The 22,780-nt window shown below is 43.6% G+C and overlaps 1 protein-coding gene across 2 annotated transcripts; it reads left to right on the top strand.

Annotated features, from left to right (window-relative positions):
- The first annotated feature begins 8,867 nt into the window (after nucleotides 1-8,867).
- Nucleotides 8,868-22,114, top strand: CDCA7 (cell division cycle associated 7). Of its 2 annotated transcripts, none has more exons than XM_020810974.3 (10): nucleotides 8,868-9,116; nucleotides 12,547-12,669; nucleotides 13,102-13,212; nucleotides 15,698-15,952; nucleotides 16,554-16,631; nucleotides 17,450-17,638; nucleotides 18,358-18,498; nucleotides 20,182-20,331; nucleotides 20,564-20,700; nucleotides 21,026-22,114. In XM_020810974.3, the coding sequence occupies exons 1-10, from the start codon at nucleotides 9,003-9,005 to the stop codon at nucleotides 21,054-21,056; spliced, it is 1,329 nt and encodes a 442-aa protein (XP_020666633.3). In that variant the 5' UTR covers nucleotides 8,868-9,002; the 3' UTR covers nucleotides 21,057-22,114. The 2 variants fall into 2 exon arrangements, with proteins under 2 accessions (XP_020666633.3, XP_020666634.3); XM_020810975.3 differs by lacking the exon at nucleotides 8,868-9,116 and adding an exon at nucleotides 10,433-10,565 and having other exon boundaries at nucleotides 21,026-21,213.
- Nucleotides 22,115-22,780: the final 666 nt, after the last annotated feature.

The raw sequence follows: 22,780 nt of genomic DNA, 5'->3' as shown, positions 1-22,780 counted from the left end.
GGCTCAAGGGGGCGTTTCTTTCAAAAAGGTTAAGAACCACTGACCTAGACCTTGAGTCCCTCCATCTAACAGCATGGAGGATTCACCTTCCATAGCAGCCATTCTCGACAAGGCCAGAAAACGTTCCACGGAATTCTTATACTCTTACAAAGGGAGGCCCTTTTCCTCCTTCGCTGCCTCCAAAGGACTCCCTACAGCACCTGTCTCCCTAGATACTCTACTTACCTTCCTTCTCCACCTTCTTCACCTCGGACTCTCGCATTCCACCTTGAAAGTATACATTTCTGCCATCGTAGCACACCAGCTACCAGGCAGAGATTCTTCTTGGCTCTTCTCTTTAGTTCCAGAGAAGCCTTGAGATTGTGTGTGGACTGGAAGGGGAAGTCTTCAGTCTCTGAAAATCCACTATTCCAGGACTGGTGATGGCAGTGGAACTAGCAGTTGTGGTTCTCTGACATGAAAGACTTCTGCCCCATCCTGCAAACCCAAAGTCTTCCCTAGGATAAAAAGGATCCCAAGGGAGCCTTAAAACATTTGAGGGTAACCAGAAACTTTTCTAGTAATTCTCCCAAAAAATAGCCACAGCTAACAACATCATCAACCTTATATGGTGTAAAGTTGCTTTCAGCTAGTATTTTATTACTTGGTTAAAATAATTTATATCCTGTTACCCATTTGTTCAAGTTAGCTCACAGTCCTAAGAATTACGCATTTCTTCGCCCTAGATGAAATAGTAACAACTAAACAGAAGATTGTTTTCCACTTCCTGAGTCCTCCAGCAATAAACAGACCTTTCATCAGGGTTTGTTATCATTCTGGCCAAGCTGCTGAGCACTCTCTAATGGTCACTACATATTGGCAGAATAGGCAAGTCCAAATGATTTCGATTATAAGTCCTATCAACCCCAGCCAACGTAACCAATGATCAAAGTGTGAAAGTTGAGGGCGTCATGTGGCTCATTTTGGATTCCTGTCTATTTGTGACAAATTATGGCCTCTTGTTTTCACCTTTGTGGTGCCCTATTAAAGTTTTGACAAACTCTGTCGCCATTTTGACTCTTCCATGTTCAGATGCCTTCCACAGGTTTGTAGGGGATGTTTCTCTAGATGGGCAAATCTAGACTCAGATGGTTGATGAATGCTAACAGCACAACCCTGTGTATAACAACTTAAGAGTCTGTTATACAGTGGTGCCTTGACTTACGAACTCAATTGGTTCAGGAATATGGTCGTAACTTGAAATGGTTGTAAGCACCATTTCCCATTGGAATGCATCAAAATGCAATTAATCCATTCCGGCTGAAGGAAAAAGTCACCCCCCCACAAAAAAAAATCACTGCAAAAACGGTTGGAAACACAATTAATCCTTTTCAGCCAAAGGGGGAAAAAGAAAAGAAAAGCAATCAACCATGCAAGACCCATTGCAAATGCAACCAAGACAAAGCAAAAAGCAATCAAGCATGGAAGACCTATTGCAAAGAAAACAAACCAAAAACCAATCAACCATACAAGACCCATTGCAAATGCAAACAAGACAAAGCAAAAAGCAATCAAGCAGATCGTGCAAGATCGGAAATGGGGGGGGGGAACTAAAAAGCAAACAAACTCCCCAAGACCCATCAGAAATAGAGTGGAAACCCAAAAAAGCAAGGAAACCCCCAAGACCCATCAGAAATGGGGGAAAAAACCCAACAAACAAACCCCCAAGACCCATCATAGCACAGAAACATAAACCCCCCAGCTCAAAATCACACTGCAAAAACACCCAGAACAGTTTTTAAAAAGCAGAAAACAGCACCTTACCTTATCAAGCAGCCCGAAACCTCCCTGCAAACACACACACACACAAACACATACACACACATTCACTCAGAAGCAGAAGGAGGCAGTCCCAAGCCGAAAACGATGACACGCACTCTCTAACTGCTGGGGCGAAAGAGCTACAAAGAAGCAGCCTCGTCGCCACCTACAATTAGACATTTGAATTTCCCGCCTTTTTCCCTGCCTTTTTCTGTTCGTAAATGGAAGCTCTGGTCGCAAGTAGAAGCAAAATTTTGCAGCTGGAGCTGGTCGTAACTCGAAATGGCCATAAGTAGGGACGTTCGTAAGTAGAGGCACCACTGCACAGTATATCGCAAAAGTGAGTACACCCCCCTCACATTTCATAAATATTTAGTATATCTTTTCACATGACAACACTGAAGAAATGACACTTGGCTACAATGCAAAGCAGAGAGTATACAGCTTGTGCAACAGTGTAAATGTACTGTTCCCTCAAAATAACACAACACACAGCCATTAATGTCTAAACTGCTGGCAACAAAAGGGAGTACACCCCTAAGTGACAATGTCTGAATTGGGCCCAAAGTGTCAATATTTTGTGTGGCCACCATTATTTTCCAGCACTGCCTTAACCCTCTTGGGCATAATGTTCACCAGAGCTTCACAGGTTGCCACTGGAGTCCTCTTCCACCCATGACAACATCACAGAGCTGGTGGATATTAGAGACCTTGCACACCTCCACCTTCCATTTCAGGATGTCCCACAGGTTCTCAATAGGGTTTAGGTCTGGAGACAGGCTTGGCCAGTCCATCATGTCCAAAGGGAGGGGAATCATGCTCTGCTACACAGTACATGTTTACATTCATGGTTCCCTTAATGAACTGTAGCTCCCCAGTGCCAGCAGCATTCATGCAGCCCCAGACCATGACACTCCCACCACCGTGCTTGACTGTAGGCATGACACACTTGTCTTTGTACTCCTCACCTGATTGCTGCCACACACGCTTGACACCATCTGAACCAAATAAGTTTATCTTGGTCATACTGGACCACAGGACATGGTTCCAGAAATCCATGTCCTTGGTCTGCTTGTCTTCAGCAAACCGTATGCGGACTTTCTTGTGCATCATCTTTAGAAGAGGCTTCCCTTCTGGGACGACAGGCCTGGAGACCAATTTGATGCAGTTTGCGGCGTACGGTCTGAGCACTGACAGGCTGACCCCCACCCCACCCCTTCAACTCCTGCAGCAATGCTGGCAGCACTCCTACATCTATTTCCCAAAGCCAGCCTCTGGATATGACGCAGAGCACGGGCACTCAACTTCTTTGGTCGACCATGGTGAGCCCTTTTCTGAGCGGAACCTGTCCTGTTAAACTGCTGTATGGTCTTGGCCACCATACTGGAGCTCAGTTTCAGGGGTTTGGCAATCTACTGATATGTTGCTCTTTATGTAGAGCAACAATTTGTTTTTTCAGATCCTCAGATAGTTCAGTACCATGAGGTGCCATGTGGAACTTCCAGTGACCAGTCTGAGAGAGTGAGAGTGATAACACCTGCTCCCTTTTCACACCAGAGACTAGTGACACTAACAGGTCTCATGACACCAGGGAGGGAAAATGGCTATTTGGGCCCAATTTGGACATTGTCAGGGGTGTACTCACTTTTGTTGCCAGCGGTTTAGACATGAATGGCTGTGTGTTGTGTTATTTTGAAGGGACAGCACATTTACACTGTTATACAAGCTGTAAGCTCTCTGATTTACATTGTAGCCAAGTTTCATTTCTTCAGTGTTGTCACATGAAAAGATATACTAAAATATAACAATAACAATAACAATAACAATAACAATAACAATAACAATAACAACAACAACAACAACAACAACAACAACAACAACAACAATAACAATAATAATAATAATAATAATAATAATAATAATAATAATAATAATAATAATAATAATAATAATAATAATGTATTTGTGTATTTGTTTGTTTGTTTAACTTGTATGCCACCCACACTACCTAAACGTCTCTGGGCGGCATTTATAAAATGTGAGGGGGTGTACTGTGATATACTGTATATACTGCGAAATGTGGGCGATCATACCCATGCTTACAAGGCCCTTATCTTCAGTGCAGACTACTTAAACTCTCTTTTAAGTGATCTGTCCACCCACACTGGCGCCTCGAGGCTTGCAGAAAGCTGGTTGTGGGGTTGGAGAGGCTCGCTGTCTCTCTGCTGCGCCTCTCCTCTTCCCAGGTGATCAACAAGGGTGGGAAGCTGGCTGCAGTGCTCATCTCTCATTCGACTGCTCACTGCCTCTTAGGTGGTCCCCTCCACTTGACAGTTGATCAGCAGGGGCAGGAAGCCAGTTGCCAGCTGATTACTGCTGTTGTTGTTGCCTAAGGCACTACTGCTAACGTGATATCTGGATATGGTGGAGGCAATGCCAATCTTCAGGACGCTGTGCAGCCACCATGCTGTAGCAAGCCCAGAGACTGGCCTCATGGGCCCTTCTTCCCTGCCTGCCCCCTGAGCCCCCTGGGCTCTGAATCATGCCAAAAAGATTGCATTCCCCAGGCCTGTGCCAGAAAGTTGCAGGGCAGTTCTTAACAGAAAATGATGGATTGTTCTAAGTAGAAACAGAAGAAAGACAAGGGCTTTTTTCATGTTAAACAGTACCAACAGGGTTGCATATATCATAAACGCATGCCCCATGTGGATAGGCTTTTAGTTACCGTAAGTATTTTCCCCAAGGGTCTTTTCACCCCCCAAAAAATTGGGCAAAGAATTGCTGGCTATTAGTCCAACCCCCTGCTCAATGCAGGAATCCAAGTCAAAGCAGATCTGACAGAGAGGTGGTTGTCCAGTTTTCTCTTGAATGCCTCCAGCGTTGGATCACTCACCACTTTCTGAGGACATTGGTTCTATTTTTGTACCAGTTTAACAGTTAAAGATGTTTTTCCTGATATTCAGCCTAAATCTGGCTTCCTATACTCTGGGATGTTTGAGAACAGATCCTACCCTTCCTCTGTATGACTGCCTTTCAAGTATTTGAAAAGTGCTATCACGCTGCGGGTTAAACCGCAGAAGCCTCTGTGCTGTAAGGTCTGTAGATCTGCAGCTGTAAGATCGAATCCACGCGAAGGAGTGAGTTCCCGTCGCTTGTCCCAGCTCCCGCCAACCTAGCGGTTTGAAAGCATGCAAATGCGAGTAGATAAACAGGGACCACCTTGGTGGGAAGGTAACAGCGTTCCATGTCTAAGTCGCACTGGCCATGTGACCACGGAAGATTGTCTTTGGACAAAACGCTGGCTCTATGGCTTGGAAACGGGGATGAGCACCGCCCCCTAGAGTCGAACACGACTGGACAAAAACTGTCAAGGGGAACCTTTACCTTTACCTATCACAACTCGTATATTCCCTCACTCTTCTTTTCTCTAGGCTAAACCTGCCCAGTTCCTTTAGTTTTTGCTTCTAGGGCTTGGTTTCCAGTCCTCTGGTCATCCTTGTTGCCCTCTTCTGAACTGGCTTCAGTTTGTTGGTATCCTTCTTTAAATGTGGTGTCCAGAACTGGACACAGCACTCTAGATGAGGCCTAACTAGTGCTAAATAGAGGGGAACGACTATCTCACCGTCTTTCATACTATACTTCTGCTAATGCATCCTACAATAGCATTTGCCTTTTTTGCACCCATAACACATTGTTGGTTCATATTCACCTTGTGGTTTAAAATTATAATATTAAAATTCTAATAAAATTCCAAAAATTCTAACATTTAAATGACCCTTGTCCAAAGAAAAGTTTGGGCATAGAAAATCCACCAAAACATCCTGAACCAAAATAAACAAAAGATGGAATAAAAGTAAAGGCTAGCATCCTGTTGCCTAAAGATGGAGCAGAAGGAATCTCGTGTTCTGCATCACCCGCCCACTCCAGCAGGCCCCCAACTGTGTGGCCAGTTTGGTGTGTGATCCCGCAACCAGTGTGAGAATAGGCACTCAACAGAAAGCCTGTTGCGGGAAGGCTTACACAATTCCCCTTCTTCTCCAAAGTTAGGCAATAGGCTACTAGCCAACAAGATACTTTAAAACACAACATACACTTCATTGTATGATGGGTTCCTTCTTGATGCCAGCCAATTGTCATATACAGCTTCAAAATTAATCCAAACAGTGTTATCAAAGAGGGAGATGGTTGTCATGGACAAACTGAATGACATACTGGAAGCTAAGAGGCAATTGTCTAACTCCAAATTTTAACCAGCTCTTAACCACAGATCCAAGAAGAAGAAACAACAGCTACAGAACAAGACTGCATAATTTATATACACAGGTTTAACAGTGGGTCAAAGGGATTGACCATGATTCCTAGGGATTACCAAGTGTGAGATCCCCCCCCCCCACATTGAATCTCACAATGTACAGCTTGTGTCAGTAATGCTGTCCAAGGCCTGGTAACTGAAATTGTTTACAGTTTGATGTTCCTATTCCTGTACTAACAATCTATTGTCACTTGTTCATCATCTGTATCCACACCTGGTCACAGGGCCAGGTATAAATATGACAGTCATACATGCTGTCTCCTTCTCACAGCTGAGGAAGCAGACTTGGTCTACAAAAGTTCACAATAAAATATATTCGCTACTCTTTAAAGTGCCAGTTTTTAGTCTTTCGTTGTTGTTTGAACAGAATATGATTTTGTGGAGACTAAAATGTCCTTTCCTGACAAATGAGGGTTAAGAATCAGTACTGAGCAGTCCGCTATAAGGTACAGGAATGACTAATTCTGCAGGTCGTCAGTGACTAGAATTCTGTTGCACACATGTTGAATAAACTGGAAATTGTGAAGCTAGTGTGTGCACAACTTATTCTGAATGTCTCTCACATGCTTAGATATGCTGGATTTGCTCACTCTGCTGTTGATGCCCTTGAGCACACAACATACTGCCAGAAAATTTGTGAAAAACACTTTGTGCTGTTCCCCTTATTGATTGATTGATTGATTGATTGATTGATTGATTGATTGATTTGATTTGATTTGATTTGATTTTTACCCCGCCCCTCTAGACCATGTCTACTCTTATGAGTGCAGTATTTCACAACAGGATTTTTGATCATTGGTGTGAAGCTCTGGAGATTGTTGGGCTTGCTACATGGAGGCTGGACTCTGGAGTTTTGAAAGTTCCATGTTGGTGTATATTACAGGATACATACATGAATTTGACAACCTGAGCAAAGGCCGCCTGAGCAAAACAGCTGCAGAAGCTCTGTTCCTAAAGTAGCTGGAAAATTATTTTCAAGCAAACATTTAGTAGGGTCTGGGTTAAAGGTTGTTACTTGTATTGGCACTCAAATATAAAGGGTACAATCCAGCCAAAACTATGCTTTTAATGTTAATCTTGTCTAACTCTCCAAATGACATCAGTGGAACATTAGCTGGGCTGGGTTTGTTTGTTTGTTCCTTCAGTATTTGCAATAGCAATGAGTTTATTGATAGCACTCAAAACCAGGGATGATTTAAATATTTTAATTCTTAAACCATAATTCCACAACCTACATTCCTCCCAACCTACCAACTTCACTAGCATTTATTCCCATCTTGGAAATTAAATCATGGTGAATTCTTTGTTGCTTGAAAGATATTCTTGAGTTAAAGTAGATTTAACAGAATGAAGAGTGGTCTAGTCTCTAAAGAACTGTTTTTATTCCTTTTCAAAAAGTTCATTCCTTTTTGTGTGCACTCTGAGAAGCCACTGGTGCAGGTAAGTATGTAATTAAGGGCTTATTTAAAACTGAGATTCTCTTACACATCAGCCTTCAGCCTGCTCACACAGAATAATAGTCTCCACACAAGAGTGTTTCTATACCGCTTGCACTCTATTATGTTTAAATCTGTGTAAGAGCTCTGTTTTGTAGATCATTGTTGGTTCATGTTACAGATTATGTGGTTGTGCCACACACACACACGTGCAGGCAGGCCTGACTTTCCTAAGACTCTGTATCAAAGCTATGGTGACTGTAACAGCTTTGTACTTATAACCACATCATCTCAGGACATATGCTGTACAGGGCACTGTACCACAGGACAACTAGGATTAGTGTACATTTCCAAAGAGTGTACATTTTCAGCATTTGCATTTCCTCATTTCAGATGGAGTGCAACATGTTTTGCCCGAGCACCTCTCAGATCACAACTGTTGCCTGCTTGTTTCAGCTTATGTATGTATTACATAATGTTATTGCACACATACAACAGACTGTTGCTTCTAGTTTTGAAGAAATCTATATTGTGGGTTTTGTGTTGTTGCGGCCCTATTTGGGGGTTATTTCCCCCTGAGAAATGAGATAGGAATGTTTAACCATTACTAGATCCTGCAGCTGGGCTAGACGAAGAAATTTTAATTTTCAAAAAAAAAATCAAAAAGATTTTTCCTGGAAGGAAACACAGGGATGAAATGAGTTTTGGAACAGTCTGTAGAAGCCTATCAGAGCAAATCCAAAGAAACAAAACAAACCAAGACAAAAGCATGTGGTACCTTGAATAAGACTACTATATTTTAATATGAACTTTCGTGGACACGTCCACTTCATCAGACGTGCTCTTTTTATATTAAGGTTAATGTTATTTCTGAAGAATTGGACGTGATCTACGAAACCTCAGGTTAAAATATAATTTCTTTAAGCTGCCACGTGTTTTTGTCTTTCTTTTTTGGTTTTGTTTGTTTCTTTGGGTTTTGCCAAATAAACCTAAGTGTCGCTACACACGAAATACGGCTCCCCGCAGCTTTTGTTCAGCAGAAATATGCAGGTTTTCCCTCATTAGTAAACACACACACACACACACCATTTCCCCCCCCCCTTTCGCCTCGCCCTTCGGTTCTTCCGCGGGGCTTCTTCTACGCCCTCCGCGTGTTAGGACCCGCCTCCCCCGCCGCCCATGCAAATACTTTATTACTATTTCGCGCCACTGGGTTAGGTCCTTGCAGCTCCGCAAACGTTAATTAAAAAAAAAAACGAACCGAAAGGAGAGCCAGCTGCGACGCTCTTCATCCCTCTATCTTATTTTTTTGCCCCACTTTTTACTGGGGCGTTGTCTGTGTGTGTTTTGTTCCTGGCCAGGCGGCGTGGGCCAAGGTGGTTTGCGGTGCTTCCAGGACGCGGGCGTCTTCGCGGGAAAGCGTCTCTCCCCCCCCCCTCCACCGGCGAGTGGTTATGAGTTGGTTTGGCGCGAGTCTGCAGCGGGTCGGGGCTTGCTTGTCTTCCCTTCCTCTTTTCTCTTTCCTCGTCCCGGGCGGGATGGCCGGCATGGACCCTTTCCGGCTGCAGGTAAGGGGATGATGGAGGGTGCCCTTCTTTTGCCTGCGCACTTAAGGGAATTTTCCCGTTGGGCGGTGGAAACAGGGGTGTGTGCGCGCCTCCTCTCCCTCGGATCGGGCCCAGCAGGCGCAGCCTTGGGAGGCTCTTTAAAAAACCCAACAGCCAAAAAGGCTGTTCCTCCGGTGGGGGCTTCAGGGATAGTTACGAGGCGTGGGAACATCTCCGCTTTCCTCCCTGGCGCGACTCGTGAGTCGGAGGGAGAGAAGGCGCTAGTGAACCCCCTGGGGGGTGGTGGGTGCGCTTGGATCCGCGCCGTTCTTGCAGGGGAAGCAGTAGCTTTTTTTTCGCGAGGGGGGAGGGAAGAAAATAAAGTGTGGATTAGGCGGCGTTGGGGCCATGCAAGCACCCACCACGGGGCACCCTTCCTCGGCAGGAGTTTTCCCCGGGGTTCTTTGGGGCGGGTTCAAACGTTAAGCCTGCGGAGGGCGGCGGCGGTGGCGGCGGGACGTGGAGAACGCGGCCCTTCCAGGTGGCCCAGCTTTCCCGCGGTGGCGGCGTTCGTTTGAAGAAGAGAGAGCTGATGGGGAAGGGGGGAGAGTGGATATGGCGTTAGAAAGGGAGTCTTTAAAAAAGCGTGGGGGGGGCGCGAGGAGAGGGGGGTTTGGGGTATGAATGAGTGAGTGAGTGAGAGTGGATGCAGGCAGGAGGGCGTCCGGGGGGGGCGGCGGCGGCCCCTCTCCTGGCTAGATAGGAGCACGTGGCCGGCTTGCTGCAAGCCCTCCCACCCGCGTTTGAGCCGATCCGTTTCGTTTGGGGGGGAGGAAGCAACCCCAGTAGGCTTCCCCCCCCCCCCCAGCTGGGTGAGAGCTTGGCTGGACCAAGTCCCGCTGACACGCGAGAAACCTCTCTGTGCCGCTTCCTGGACGGGCTGGAATCGGTGTCATTTGCTCTAACTGCCCCCCCCCCCCCCACCGACCCTTTTAAAGCCCTACGGAAAGGAAAAAGGACTGCTCTTTCCTCCCCCCCCCGTGTAGTGCCTGAGGTGCAGGTCCTCCCTCCATCATCCGCTCCAGGCTTCTTTCAAAGGGCCCTGGCGGGGAGGGGGGGGGGAGAGAGAGAGACGAGGTACCGAGGAGGAGGAGGAGGTGGCGGCTTCGGTTTTCCCGCGCTTGAGCGCCCGGCCCTCGGAAGGAGGACGCTTTTCTCTTGACGGACAAGCCTCCCGGCCCGTGAGGGCAAAGTTTTGCCGGCGAGCCCCGCCCACCAGCGCTCGGCAGGTGGCGGCGGCGGTGGCGGCGGCTTATCGGGGAGACTCGCCCTTCCGCGCGGGAGGGCCGGTGGGCTGGGTCGAGGGCCCCTTCCCCCCCCCCAAAGACCGGTGTGGGCGAGGGACCCTCAGAAGTAACACCTTTGAGGAAGAATACCAAGCTTCGCAAATGGGGCGACCCCATGTGCAAAGTCCGTTTCTCTAGGATTGCTTTACAGTTTTTGTCTTGGGGGGGAAAAGGTTTTTTTTTTAAAAAAAACCAAGATCTCCACCTTCTTCTGAGGAAGAACTTAAATCCATAAAGTCTCAGAAGTCCTTCATTAAGGTCTTCATGTTATGTAGTTTGAATACCACGTTGTACACACCATTGTCAAAGTACATATTCCACAGTCCACTTTTTAAAAATTATTCTTGGGGGGGGGAACAAAAAACCCCTACATCTCTGCTTCCTCATTTGTTAAGTCTGGGCTTTTGGTATTTAAATAAGCCCCAGACTGCCTGGGAGGAAAGGCTTTCAAGGAGGATCAGACCCTAAATTCCCAAATACTGTACAGGATTTTTGTCTCCTTGTATGTTTGCAAATTGTGGTTATTTGATGGGGAAGGAAGGCACTCCTTCCTCTGAGGTGGGTGTTTGAAGCCTGATTATTCCCTTAGGCTTAAAGACAGATTTCTAAGCCATGCTTCATTCTGGCTCAGATTGAGTTATTTTTCTTCCAATGGGAGCTCCTCAAAGATTTCACTGTAAGATCTTGGACTTCAAATGAAAACTTATTTATAGATTTTTAGAAAATCTTGTAATGCCTATGATGCAATGCTATACCTTTCATCTGGTGCATAGAATTGTACCTGAAATCATGATATTCGAAATATTGCAGGATAGGAATATGCCATTTACTTCCCTATCCTGCCTTTCATATTTGTCGGCATGTATTTGGTTTGCTGTTTCTTTTTCTGGACCTCATATAACAGCTATGATATTTGCAAGGGCTTTGCAAAAAAGTGCTTTGCCTCCATATGTTTTGCACTATGAAAAGCCCACCTCTCCAATTTGTATTTGTGAACAATTTTAACCAGCCTATTTCCATCAAGCTAAAGGCCATTGTTTGCCCAAACTAGAGTAGAATTACTGAGTCATTTGAGTTTATGTAAGTACTGATTTAAAGTTACATTTACTCTGTGGATCTGATTTACCTGGAATTAACCATCAGGTTTAAACAACTGAGTGCATTGTAACTTCCTGGTGGTTGAGTATGTGTCGGATTGCAGTTCTCTGCATCATGTTAGGGGACCTTATCATGCATTGCTGGACAGAGTAGTAAAATAATAAGTAATCATAATCAACAGTTGTACTTTGTATGTTTATGTTGAAGCATACTTGGACCCTTTTAGAATATGCATATTAAGGCTTCAGCTGTAGAACATCATGTACATCCTTAATATTGTTGATCAGCTTTTAAACTCACAAATCACTTATAGTTAGCAACCATAAGCCACCTACAGTGAGATCCAGTTTACCAAGCTTTGTTAATGTAATAGCACAAACCTAGTTCTTTAAATTTGATATTTTAAATTTGGCTTTTGGCATGCTGTTATTAAATGCCAAATCTTTGGGGGAGGTTTTTTCAGCCTTGTGCCAGTGCTGTCACAAAAAAGAAAAGGCTAGTAATTCACGGTAGGAGGAAAGCAGGGCTAAAAGGAAAAAAAGCAAGGTTGCTATAGACTGGAATAGGTTTGTGAATTGGTCCTAAACATGAGGATAGGCAAGCATAAGAAACACGGGGAATGAGTATAACAGAAAATGTAGTTTTATTTTTAATTTCACCATACTACCACTTTTATTCTAAAATTAACTGGAATGCTGTTTTAAGTTTTGGAAAATCATTGGTATGTTTGCAGTAGTGTTTCCTGTGCAATGAGGGCATCAGTCAAATTTCAGCGCATGACTTTGAACATTAATATTGGCATGCAAATAACATAGTGTGGGGTGGTGAAAGTGCTCAATGACTGAGAAAAATACAGCTGGAATATTTTGCAGGCTAGTGTCTGTGTGGCACAAAATACAATGGAAAGTCTGGTCTTTGTGGTAATGGAGTTGTAACTCTTGATAGCTGGACTTCTAGAAGTCATCCTGTTACACTAACTCATTGCACCGCCATTGTCCATTTTGCAGGGCAACCTTTTGGGTGAGGAGAAAGCCAAAGCATTCCGGAATACAAAGCTGATCCCTATGGAAACCTCTTCATCCTCTGATGACAGCTGTGACAGTTTTGGCTCTGATAATTTTGCAAACACGGTAAGTAAAAAGTGCAAGAATAAACAGAATTGAATGTGTGGTGCTGAAAAATGCCCTGTGCTCGATTAAAATGCTTTGCTTACATTTCTATACAGCAGTTAAGAATATACAGTATGTGCTGTAATTTCATTTCCCTTTTTTCCTTCTGCTTCTAGGTAGTAATTGTTGGAGGTAGATTAGCCACTTATTCTATCCTTTTGAAATGTCGCCTAACCTAACATGCCTGATGATTTGCGGTAACAGCTCTGAAACCATTTGTAAACCCCCTGAACCATTTTTCTTTGTTACAAAAGCTATTCTCTTGTAGTACACTTGTAAAATGTGATTTGCTCTGTGAACAGTTTATGGAAAATAGGTTCTGTTAAAAAAAATAAAAGAAAGAAAGGGGGGGGGAGAAAAGAGAAACACCCAATGTACTTTATTCTTTTAAAGAAGCCCAGATTCAAGCCAGAAGTTGCAGAAGAAGTAGTCAAGATTTTTTATGAAGATTCGGATGATGAATCATTCTGCGGTTTTTCAGAAAGTGAAATTCAGGAAGTGTTGGTGAGTTGTACAGTTTAACTTGCTAATTGTTGACGCACTGAATGTGGTTTTTCTACTACCAAACAGTCCTGACCCTTTGGCTTCGCAGTTCCTTAGTCTGGAACTCTGTTTGGTCAAGAGCCAGCAAAAGAGTCCTCACCCAGTGATCTACTGCCAGGCACAGTTTATGTCTCATTTGTGATTATGAGACGTTGTACATTGTCTTCTTTAGAGATGGGCATGAACCGCCAGTTTGGTGATTTGTGCCTGTTTGTTTATTGGCTGAACAGGTGTTCAAAGCTCCTCCTCCTCCCGTGGGCACGCACTCAGAGGAAGCACTCCGGCTTTTCTCTCTTGCCTCCACTGGTTTGTGCCCATTTCTAGTTGTCTTCTATGCATTAACAAAGCAGGTATTAGAAGAAAATTGTGTTCAAGATTACTTTGACAGTGAGTAGGCCTGTTTCACAAGGGAGCTTTTAAATTCAGTACAGGACCCTCTTATTTCCCTCTTACTGTGAACTTTATACCAGCCTGAGGTAGTGACAGAAGAATAATATTGGAAATGATTTCACATATGATATGAAGGGATTTCATGCATACAGTGGTGACTCGCTTGACGAGGATAATCCGTTCCAGTGAAATCGCTGTGGAGTGAAATCCTCATCAAGTGAAATAAAAAACCCATTGAAACGCATTGAAAACCGTTCAGTGTGGTCCAATGGGCGAAATACCTGCTCGTCCAGCGAAGATCCTCCGTAGGGCGGCCATTTTCGGGTGCCGGTGCAGGGAAAAATGTCTCCTAAAAACAGCGGGGAGCCATTTCGAGCAGCTGGTGGCCATTTTGAAAACCCGACGATCAGCTGATCGTCGTAATGCGAAGAATCGGTTCCTGAAGTAGAGAACCAATCATCGGGAAGTGAAAAAAGCCCATTAAAACATCGTTTTGCAATCGCAATTGCAATCGCAAAAACATCGTGAAGCGGATTCGTCAAGTGGGGTAATCGTTAAGCGGGGCACCACTGTACTATTTAAAGGATACTGGGGATTGTAGCCACTGGTGTTATGGGTTATTTAAGTAACTTTAAAGTTGTGTAAATGATCCTCCGAATAAAAATAGAGTGGAACAAGGTTGTGTAAGTAGCCATTGAGTGTTCCTAGGCAGCCGGATAGGTGCATGTTGCTGATGCTTTCGTGGTGAAAGCACATGGCAAGTAATCCTTCTAGCTGTGTCTTTGGCATAGTAGGTATCCTTTATGTCATTGCCTCCTTCCTCCTGATTTTTTTCCCTCCTTCAGTTCTTTTTGGCTCTGTTTCTCAGTTTGCCTCCCTATTTTTTCCTCCTCCTCAAGAGAGTAACTCGCAGACACAGGACATGCTCAACTGCTTTTGCAGGTGTTTCCTTGAAGTATTTCTGAGATGCGGCAAACACTGAACTCTCAGAATGAGGCTGGCAATTTATAGAAAGCACCCACCCAAAGCAAAGAGACACACTTGTTCTGTTCTTACCAGTTTAATATCTAATACATTCTCTATTTGAGGACTACGTTTCAGAAGTTGTGTCAAGATCGAAAGTGATACAGCACTTTAAGAATTACTAGGCATAATTCATATTGAGTTAGTCTGCATGGGTTTTTCTTTGGTTACCAGTTTATAGAAAGCAGAACAGGAAGAAGCTTTCAGAGACCTTGTGACCATTATTTATTTGGTGTGAAACACCTAGAATCAATATGGTCATTCTGAGCGTTGTATTTTTTTGAGCGGGGGGGAGTAACTTTTCCAACCTCAGTTTCTTCTTCATGCATACACTGCCATGTTAAGCAGGAGGCTAATGATTCAAGAAAATTATTCTGTTAGATAGAATTAAGATATTTTGGTGATGGGCTGGTGGTGAGACTTCCATTGGGACCTGTCTAAAATTAATTTCTTCCTTGACTTTTCTGAGGCGGATATTACAGTTAGTGTGTATGTATGAGAAACAAGCCATTTTAAGGGGAGGAATAAAAAGCCTCCCCTTTCTGAGAAGGGATGACTTTGCACCATTCAAAATGCTTTTTTATGCAACTGTGATGGTGGTGGTGTCCCAGATTACTTGTCTATTATAAAAGGGGGCCGTGACTAAAAAAAAACAACAACTTATGAACCACTTGTTAAGGAAAGCAAAGCAAAGTGTTACTTATATACCGCCCCATAGTGCTTCAAGCACTCTCTGGGCGGTGTACAAGTTAATTATGCAGGCTACACATTGCCCTCCCGAAGGATAGAGGGCTGAGTGAACCTTGAGCCGGCTACCTGGGATTGAATCCCAGGTCGTGAGCACAGTTTTGGCTGCAGGACAGCGGTTTAACCACTGCGCCACGAGGCTCCTTTCAGCAGTTTAATCCTTGGTGGTCATTCATATCCACTGAAATAGGCTCTAGGACCAGGGGGGGGGGGAGAGGTAGTGGTGGGTTTTTCTACTCTAGCAGCAACTTCCTGTGAGCTTCACAGCACCATTTTTTTTTAATAGAAACTGGAAACAGACTCTGAGGAAAATGGTATGAGTGATGAAGATGAATGTCTGCGTCAGAGGCCACAGAAATGTTCTGTTCCTCTCAAAGTTGCCATGAAATTTCGGCCTCGAAGGTCTGAGAGGGGTAATAGCAAAATAGCTGCGGCACCAAAACCCTCTTGTGAGCCAGAATTGGATTCAGATTCTGATGAAGAAAGAGGCCCCAAATTCTTAGAGAAAAGAGCTTTAAATATAAAAGAGAACAAAGCCATGGTAAGTAGAAAAGAATGTTCTCAAGCATATTGTGTTGCTTTTTTTTCCTGTCCACATTCTGAAGTAATTATTGTTTAAGATAGATTTGAGTTCTGTTATGTCGATACAAAAACAAATAATTACTCTTACTTAATGCCACCATATGGTACTCTATATTCCACTCAGCTTCATTCAGAATATTATAATCCTACTTGTATTCGGCTTGTTTACTAAATTAAAATGCATTACAGAAGAGCCAAAAGTATGATCAAATAGTTGTATCTTTTCAATCAAGGGCTTCAATGTTGCTCAGCTTTCCAGTTTTTAAAGGGCCTCTTTGAGTCACTTTTTCTATGCTTTCTGAATCCCTGGCCTCAGCTAGGAACTGGTTTCAGATGGTGAGAGATTCAGTGAAGACAGCCCTGCTCCTCTTGTGCTCTTTCTTACGCAGATCTTTGGACTGTAGTGAATTGTCATCTATTAGCTCAGGAGAATGATGTCATTGTGTTTGTAAAGTATTGATGGCTTGCATTTCTGAATACCCCATCAGCATTCTACATTGTATGTGAAGAACAGTCTTAAGTGAGATTCTGCTAATTCTTTTTCTGTTTCCCTCCTGCAGCTTGCAAAACTAATGGCCGAATTAAAAAATGTCCCTGGAATTTTTACTAGCAAAGGCCCATTGGGAACACCTACTCTGGTGAGTAACATTTTTCAGTTGTTGAAGGCCCAATATAGATTAACCTGATAGGCTAAATAAACTAGCAGCCAGTTCTTGAGTATGTTGCTACATGATAAAAAAAAACTGGCTGTGGTTGCCTTTTGATTTGTAATTATCTAAAACATTTAGTGTTCAGTTAAAAGAACCTGGATATCTTCAGATCTAAAACAAATAAAGCAAAGTCCTGTTGAGTTGTATTTTACATAGTAACAATGAGGCTAAGCTTCAAAGTTCAAGCTCAGATCTCTTAACTATTGAACGAAGAAAGTATTATTGTTTGACTAGGAGGAAAGCATAACAGTCTATTTGACGAGAACACTGGGCAGTTGAAAAGGCTAGAATTATCTTTTTTTCTGTGCTTCTAGGAAGTGTGAAGAAAATATTAAGTCTGAAAAGATGAGGCTGTTTGTAGTTTTTTAAGTTTTCCTCACTTTGGGGGATTTTTCTTCACACTGTCTCTTAATTCATCTTGATAGATCAAATGCCATCAAACACTACGATCTTACTGAAATTTGTCTAGGTCTGAATTTCTTCAGTCTTCATGAACTAACCTCTGTTCACACAATGTGCCAAGCCATGGCTCTAATGCTTAAACCTTGGTTTAGTGTGATGCGTAAATCACAGTTGCTTTGCTGCAGAGACCATAGAAAAAGGGGTGCTGAGAAAACGAAAGCAGCAAACAGGGGGGATTTCCTTTGAAGTGAACTAGAATAGAAGGGAGGAAACTGTATAAACAACTGTAAATCTCAGCCGTAATTCTGTGTGACGCACATAAGTTGTCCTTGTTCTCACTCTAGAAACCACAGAGGTCTCCAAGAAGATCATTTCCCAGGCAAGCTTCAAGAAGGAGGAATCCAGAAAGGCTTTCTAGACCTCACACAAGATCCAGGTCCCTGATTGAAGGTCCTCCCAGCCCTGTAGTGGAAGAAGACGAGGAGGACCCTTATGTCTTAGTCAGGAGGAAAATGTCTGATGCCTACTCTGAGGTTTGTGCGGGTGATTCTGCTGTCACTTTGCTAATTAGTCAGAACCTCTTAAAATACAAACTTAGGCCAGATGATTTAAAGATGATCTGCTTGCATAAAAATAGTAACCAAGGCAGACCAGAGTGGGCTTATTGTCTCTTTTGTTCATGTGCCTAAATTCTGCAGGGATAGAAATTTCAGAAGTATGTTTTAGGGAGGTGTCCCCAGAGTTTTAAAATGGTAGAGACAATTTCTGGCATAACATCCATACCGCATCAGGCCAAAGCCTTCTTTTTAAACACAGTGAAGATCCCTCAAGAAGAAACCCGTAAGCAGGAAACAAGAGCAGGGAACCCTTCCCTGTTGTCTTTCCATGTGACTGATATATACAGGAGTTGATTCACATCCACAAGGACTTGTAGCCCTTGGTAGTTTTATCCACCCTAATTCTCCTGGAACTGGGCAGTGAGAACAATCCCTGGATGTGTGTTTTTGTGTGCCCCCCCCCCCCGAAGGGTATTTTGTTGTAGCCCAGATGAAATTGTTGACAAGTGACTTCCACTATTAGGGCAGCCTATTGAGATTAAGTTGGGAAAGTAAACCTTCCGCAGTTGCAGCATGTAGAGGAGAGTGCATGGGTGTCCCTTTAATTTGCTCTGTGTAGACACAGGCAAGTGAAGGACATGGATTTTAAGAAGACCCATCTCCATCTAGGGTTTATTTTACTGCTTTGACTTCAGGATGAAATGGATGCCCCCAGAAGAAAGCGCTGGAGTGCCATGACTCTTCCCCATGTCGTTCGTCCAGTGGAAGCAGTAACCCAGGAAGACCTGGATAATATCTGCCAAACCGCCAGAGACAAAGTGTATAACCGTGTGACGGTAAGGATAGGTCGTGCCATGCCTGTAGCGTGCCTGCTTGCTTTTTCCAGATCATGGTCCTTAGTCCTTTCCTATATGTGATGCTCTCTGGAGTTAAGACTCTCCAGGGGTCTGCTGTTCACACTTGGTTCTTCCTGAGAGACATTGCTGTACTTTGTCCTGCCTGTCCACGATCCCAAAGACCTCTTCAGAATTGCTAGAGCTGGAGCTGAGAACATCATTGGTACTTTATATAGCATCCATTTTCAATGGGGGCCGTGTAGCCCTTGGAGGAGGGGGCCGGCCACATTGGAATCGGGCCACAGACTGGAAAGGATTCTTTATACACCACCCTAGAAGGTTCATTATGTGACTTGTATAATCCTGATTCAGCCTATATTTCTCTCGTATTGTTTTTGGTTGTGGCAAAAAAAAAAAAGTTGAGAAAAGGGCTGCTCTCTGCTTAGAAGCTGTGCCCTTCCTTAATTCCCTTGTGGTAGAACAGTAGCAGGCTGACCACTGGTTCTCCACTATGAGGGGTGATGGAGCAGCACTTAACTTTTTATAACCATCGTCGTCATCTTAGAATTGCAGAACTGGAAGGGGCCCAATGGATCATTGAGTCCAGCCCCTGTCGAGGATACACCAGTGGGGGAATCAAGCTCCCAACTGCTGGCTCCGCAGCCGGAGACCTAAACCATTTTTGTTACCAGTACTTGCCTAAAAGTTGGGGCAAGTGCTGACTTGGACAGTCTTGTTCTGCCTTATGTTGATATCGCTATAACCTTTTATTAGCCTGAGTCCTCTTACTGGCTTAGCAGAAATGGTGTAATATTTGGCGGCAAATTGCTCTAATTTAAGAAATCACCCTTGACTTCATCAGTGGCATCCTGAGGTGTATGGTTTTTCATGCAACTGTTAATGTTCCTGTTGATTTCTTAATTTTGGTGGTTTGCCTCTGCACATTTGCATTGCTGCTACACAAGTGGTTTTTGACGACTGGGTCAGTTTGTCAGGTGTTTTGTTGGTTCTTCCCTCCACCTTCTCCCTTGACTGGCAAGTTTTTAAACTCTTGCAGGATCTCTGAATGCATAGCACCTTTGAACTCCTCACATGCTTCAAATCCACTCCCCACTTCTAATTCAGCAAGAACTCCATTTCTATTGTTTCTGGGAAATGTAAACTAGCAGCATCCTGTGGTTTTGCCAGTATTAAACTCCCTGTCTGGAGCATAGAAATGCGGGGCTCATTCACCCGCTTCTACACCCACCCACCCCCTTTTTATGGCATGCCTGAATGGATTGTTCATCATGAGAGAAAGCAGATTTGGAGCATGTGAGTAGAAAGAATGCATGAACCCAGGATTTGTTCATGTAGTTAGGTCCAGACTGGCCTACAATATATTGTAGCTTCCTTATTTTCAAATGTCCCTGGGCAGGGCTATCTGCTTTTTGAAGTCATTTGTACTGATCAGGGAGTCTGCAAAACAGAAGCAGCATTCTTACATCCAGTGCAAAATTTAAAAACACATATTTCCCTTTTTATTGTATTGTTTTGTAGTGTCTAGTTTATAAAAATAAATGAAAACCAGAAGCAGCATGGCAGAGGGTGTGATGATTGTTGTGTATGCAGCAGTCTTTCAAAAGCAACCAACAACCTTCTCTCCCCACCCCACATCCTTTTGACTGCTGTTTTTTTTTTCAGGGTTCTACTTGCCATCAGTGTCGCCAGAAAACTACAGACACCAAGACCAGCTGTCGTAACCCAGAATGTTTAGGCGTACGTGGTCAGTTCTGTGGCCCTTGCCTTCGCAACCGCTATGGAGAAGAAGTCAGGGTTGCTTTGCTGGATCCGGTAAGAGCATTCGATTTGGAAGTTGTTCTGACTCTTTTAAGGATTATAAGAAAGAAGGACATGAATAGATAGGATAGGCAGTCCCATTTTAGAAGTAATAAGTGGGCGTTTTAGCGAAACTTACAGTCTAGGCAGGACTCTTTATTAGCAACAAGAGAGAGATAGAGAGCCATCCTGGAGATGCTTTAGGGCTTCCATTTCTAAACACAAATCCATGTCATTTTTGCCTTAGGACTGGCATTGCCCTCCTTGCCGTGGAATCTGCAATTGCAGCTTCTGCAGGCAGAGGGAAGGACGATGTGCTACGGGGGTGCTGGTTTACCTGGCCAAGTACCATGGCTATGACAACGTCCATGCTTACTTGAAAAGGTAAGTTCTGTGCAATTTCTTTTCCCTACACATGCTGGGTGAGCTACAATCTTCACAACATGTTCTCTTGGCTATAAACATCAGTCTTTCCTACTGTAGCTTTCATGGAATGCATGAATGTGTTTGAAAGGCGGGGGTGTACAGGTTATTGTGCAGGGCACATCGTTTGCATCTAAGGAGATGCAGGAAAAGGTCCGTGGATGCAAGAGCCAGCAGGATAGGTTTTCCATGTATAGAACTAGTGTTACAGTGTTGATGATGTTATTCTCCGTTTATAAATAATTTTTACTATTATTTTTCTCCTTTAAAAAAATAAACTTCACAGTCTGAAACAAGAACTTGAGATGCAAGAATGAAGTTCCGGCGGTATTTGGGGCTCATCGACTATGTTGCCATCAAGGTTGACTGTTCATCTGATTTGAAGTTATTTTTCTACTCTTCTGAGCATTTCTTGAAGATGCTGAGCCAAAAAAACAAACAACAGACACAAACAAACCTCAGAGCAAGACCCATTGTGTCATTTGATTGGATGAGAGTTGTAAGAGTGTCAGAAGTGTTCTATGTCTTTTGTGCTGGAGCTGTATTAGTTGTTAATGTACATTATTGCCAGTCACTTGTTCACACATTTGGATGGTAGTGCCTTGAGACATAGGCAGTAAAGAAATATTTGCCACATGGCTCTCCTGGGACAAGACATTGTCGTTTTAGCGAAATCCAGAAAGGAGACTTGCCATGTAACTGGAGATCTATGGAATCACAGTCCTTTTTAAAGTTAAAACAACCGTTGTATTTGAATGTTACTCTTTAGAGTTCATTTACAGTGTGATCTTTTCCCCCTGTATTGGAAAGGGAGAAAGACTTTTCCTTGGGCTTTCTGTTGCATCTGTTATGCACGTCATCTGCAGCATATCTAGTAGAAAGCTAGATAAATGATGCTTTTGAGACCCTTGTTAAGTGGTAGTACCTCGGACTGGAAACATTACTATCTCTGGAGTGGAAATCTAGCTATCTTTACAAAAGTGAGGTTTTTATGTGCTTAGTTCCTGGGAAGGACTTGGGAGTTTGTGTCAAAAGTTGCCATTTCTTTAACTGAGAGTGGAGGTGATACTTTAGCCTGTTAAAATGTTTTAAGTCCAGTTCTGTACATTTTCAAGAGAGCATTTTTGTTCTTTTTTATCCATCCATCTTGAGGCCTGCATAAACAGTTTTTCATATTAACAGGACTTAGATGGTAGATGGGGGGTTAAAGAGCATTTGATGATAAACCTCAGCCCTGCCTTTTGAAAAGTTACCATTGTGTCTTAAAATCATGCTGCTATTGGAAGCATAAGCAGTGGTTGAAATCCTGTTACAAAGTTTTGCATACAAAAGGCAACCAGGGTAGTATTTGCTGACTTCTGGCTGGCGGTGCCCAAGAACCTCTAGTGCACTGGTTCCTAACCTTGGGTCCACAGGTGATCTTTAACGAAAACTCCCAGAATCCTTTGCCACAGTCTGCGCTGGCCAGGATTTTTGGGAGTGTTACTCATTACTTGCCAGCTAAAGGTGACTGAAGGTTAGGCCCATTTGCCTTTCGCATGTGTCTTTAAGCAACATGATTTCAGCCAGTATATGAAAGGAACAATATACAAAGCTTCTGAGGTTGGCTCATAGAATTATTAAGCACCAAAACCCTCAACACAAGAGCCTTCATCTTCTGATAGGGCATAACAGTTGAAATATTATTGCATGGAGTAAGAATAGTTGTAACATTCAACGCGCTGTGTGCATGTTCCCAAGAATTATAGCAGGGGCTCTTCCTTTGACGGTTAGGAACGGGCTGAGTGCCACTGCTCTTAATGCTAAAGCAGCAACAGGATGCTGGCCATTGCCTAGTATGGAACACAAGGTGCATGACTCTTATATGTGCAGTCTGCCTCCTCCAGAATTGAGGTAGAGGAATTTTGGAGCATGTGCCATGCAGGAATCTTCTATTACGTTTTTCATTACATGAAAAGTAGGGAGGCGCTCACAAGCCAGAGATTGGTTTTCATGCAGTTCCCTTCAGATTTTCAGGTACAGGAGAGATTGGCCAAGAAGC

Source organism: Pogona vitticeps, chromosome 1 (genome assembly GCF_051106095.1).
Source record: "Pogona vitticeps strain Pit_001003342236 chromosome 1, PviZW2.1, whole genome shotgun sequence".
NCBI classification, from domain to species: domain Eukaryota; kingdom Metazoa; phylum Chordata; class Lepidosauria; order Squamata; family Agamidae; genus Pogona; species Pogona vitticeps.
Note: the sequence above shows the minus strand (reverse complement) of the source record. Positions and strands in the feature narration are given on the sequence as shown.

Bases quoted from the DNA above. Each gene is read 5' to 3' on its own strand.
- CDCA7 (XM_020810974.3), top strand. From the start codon at position 9,003: ATGAGTTGGTTTGGCGCGAGTCTGCAGCGGGTCGGGGCTTGCTTGTCT. The intron at 9,117-12,546 runs GTAAGGGGATGA...TCCATTTTGCAG, and splicing joins TGGACCCTTTCCGGCTGCAG to GGCAACCTTTTGGGTGAGGA. The intron at 15,953-16,553 runs GTAAGTAGAAAA...TCCCTCCTGCAG, and splicing joins TAAAAGAGAACAAAGCCATG to CTTGCAAAACTAATGGCCGA.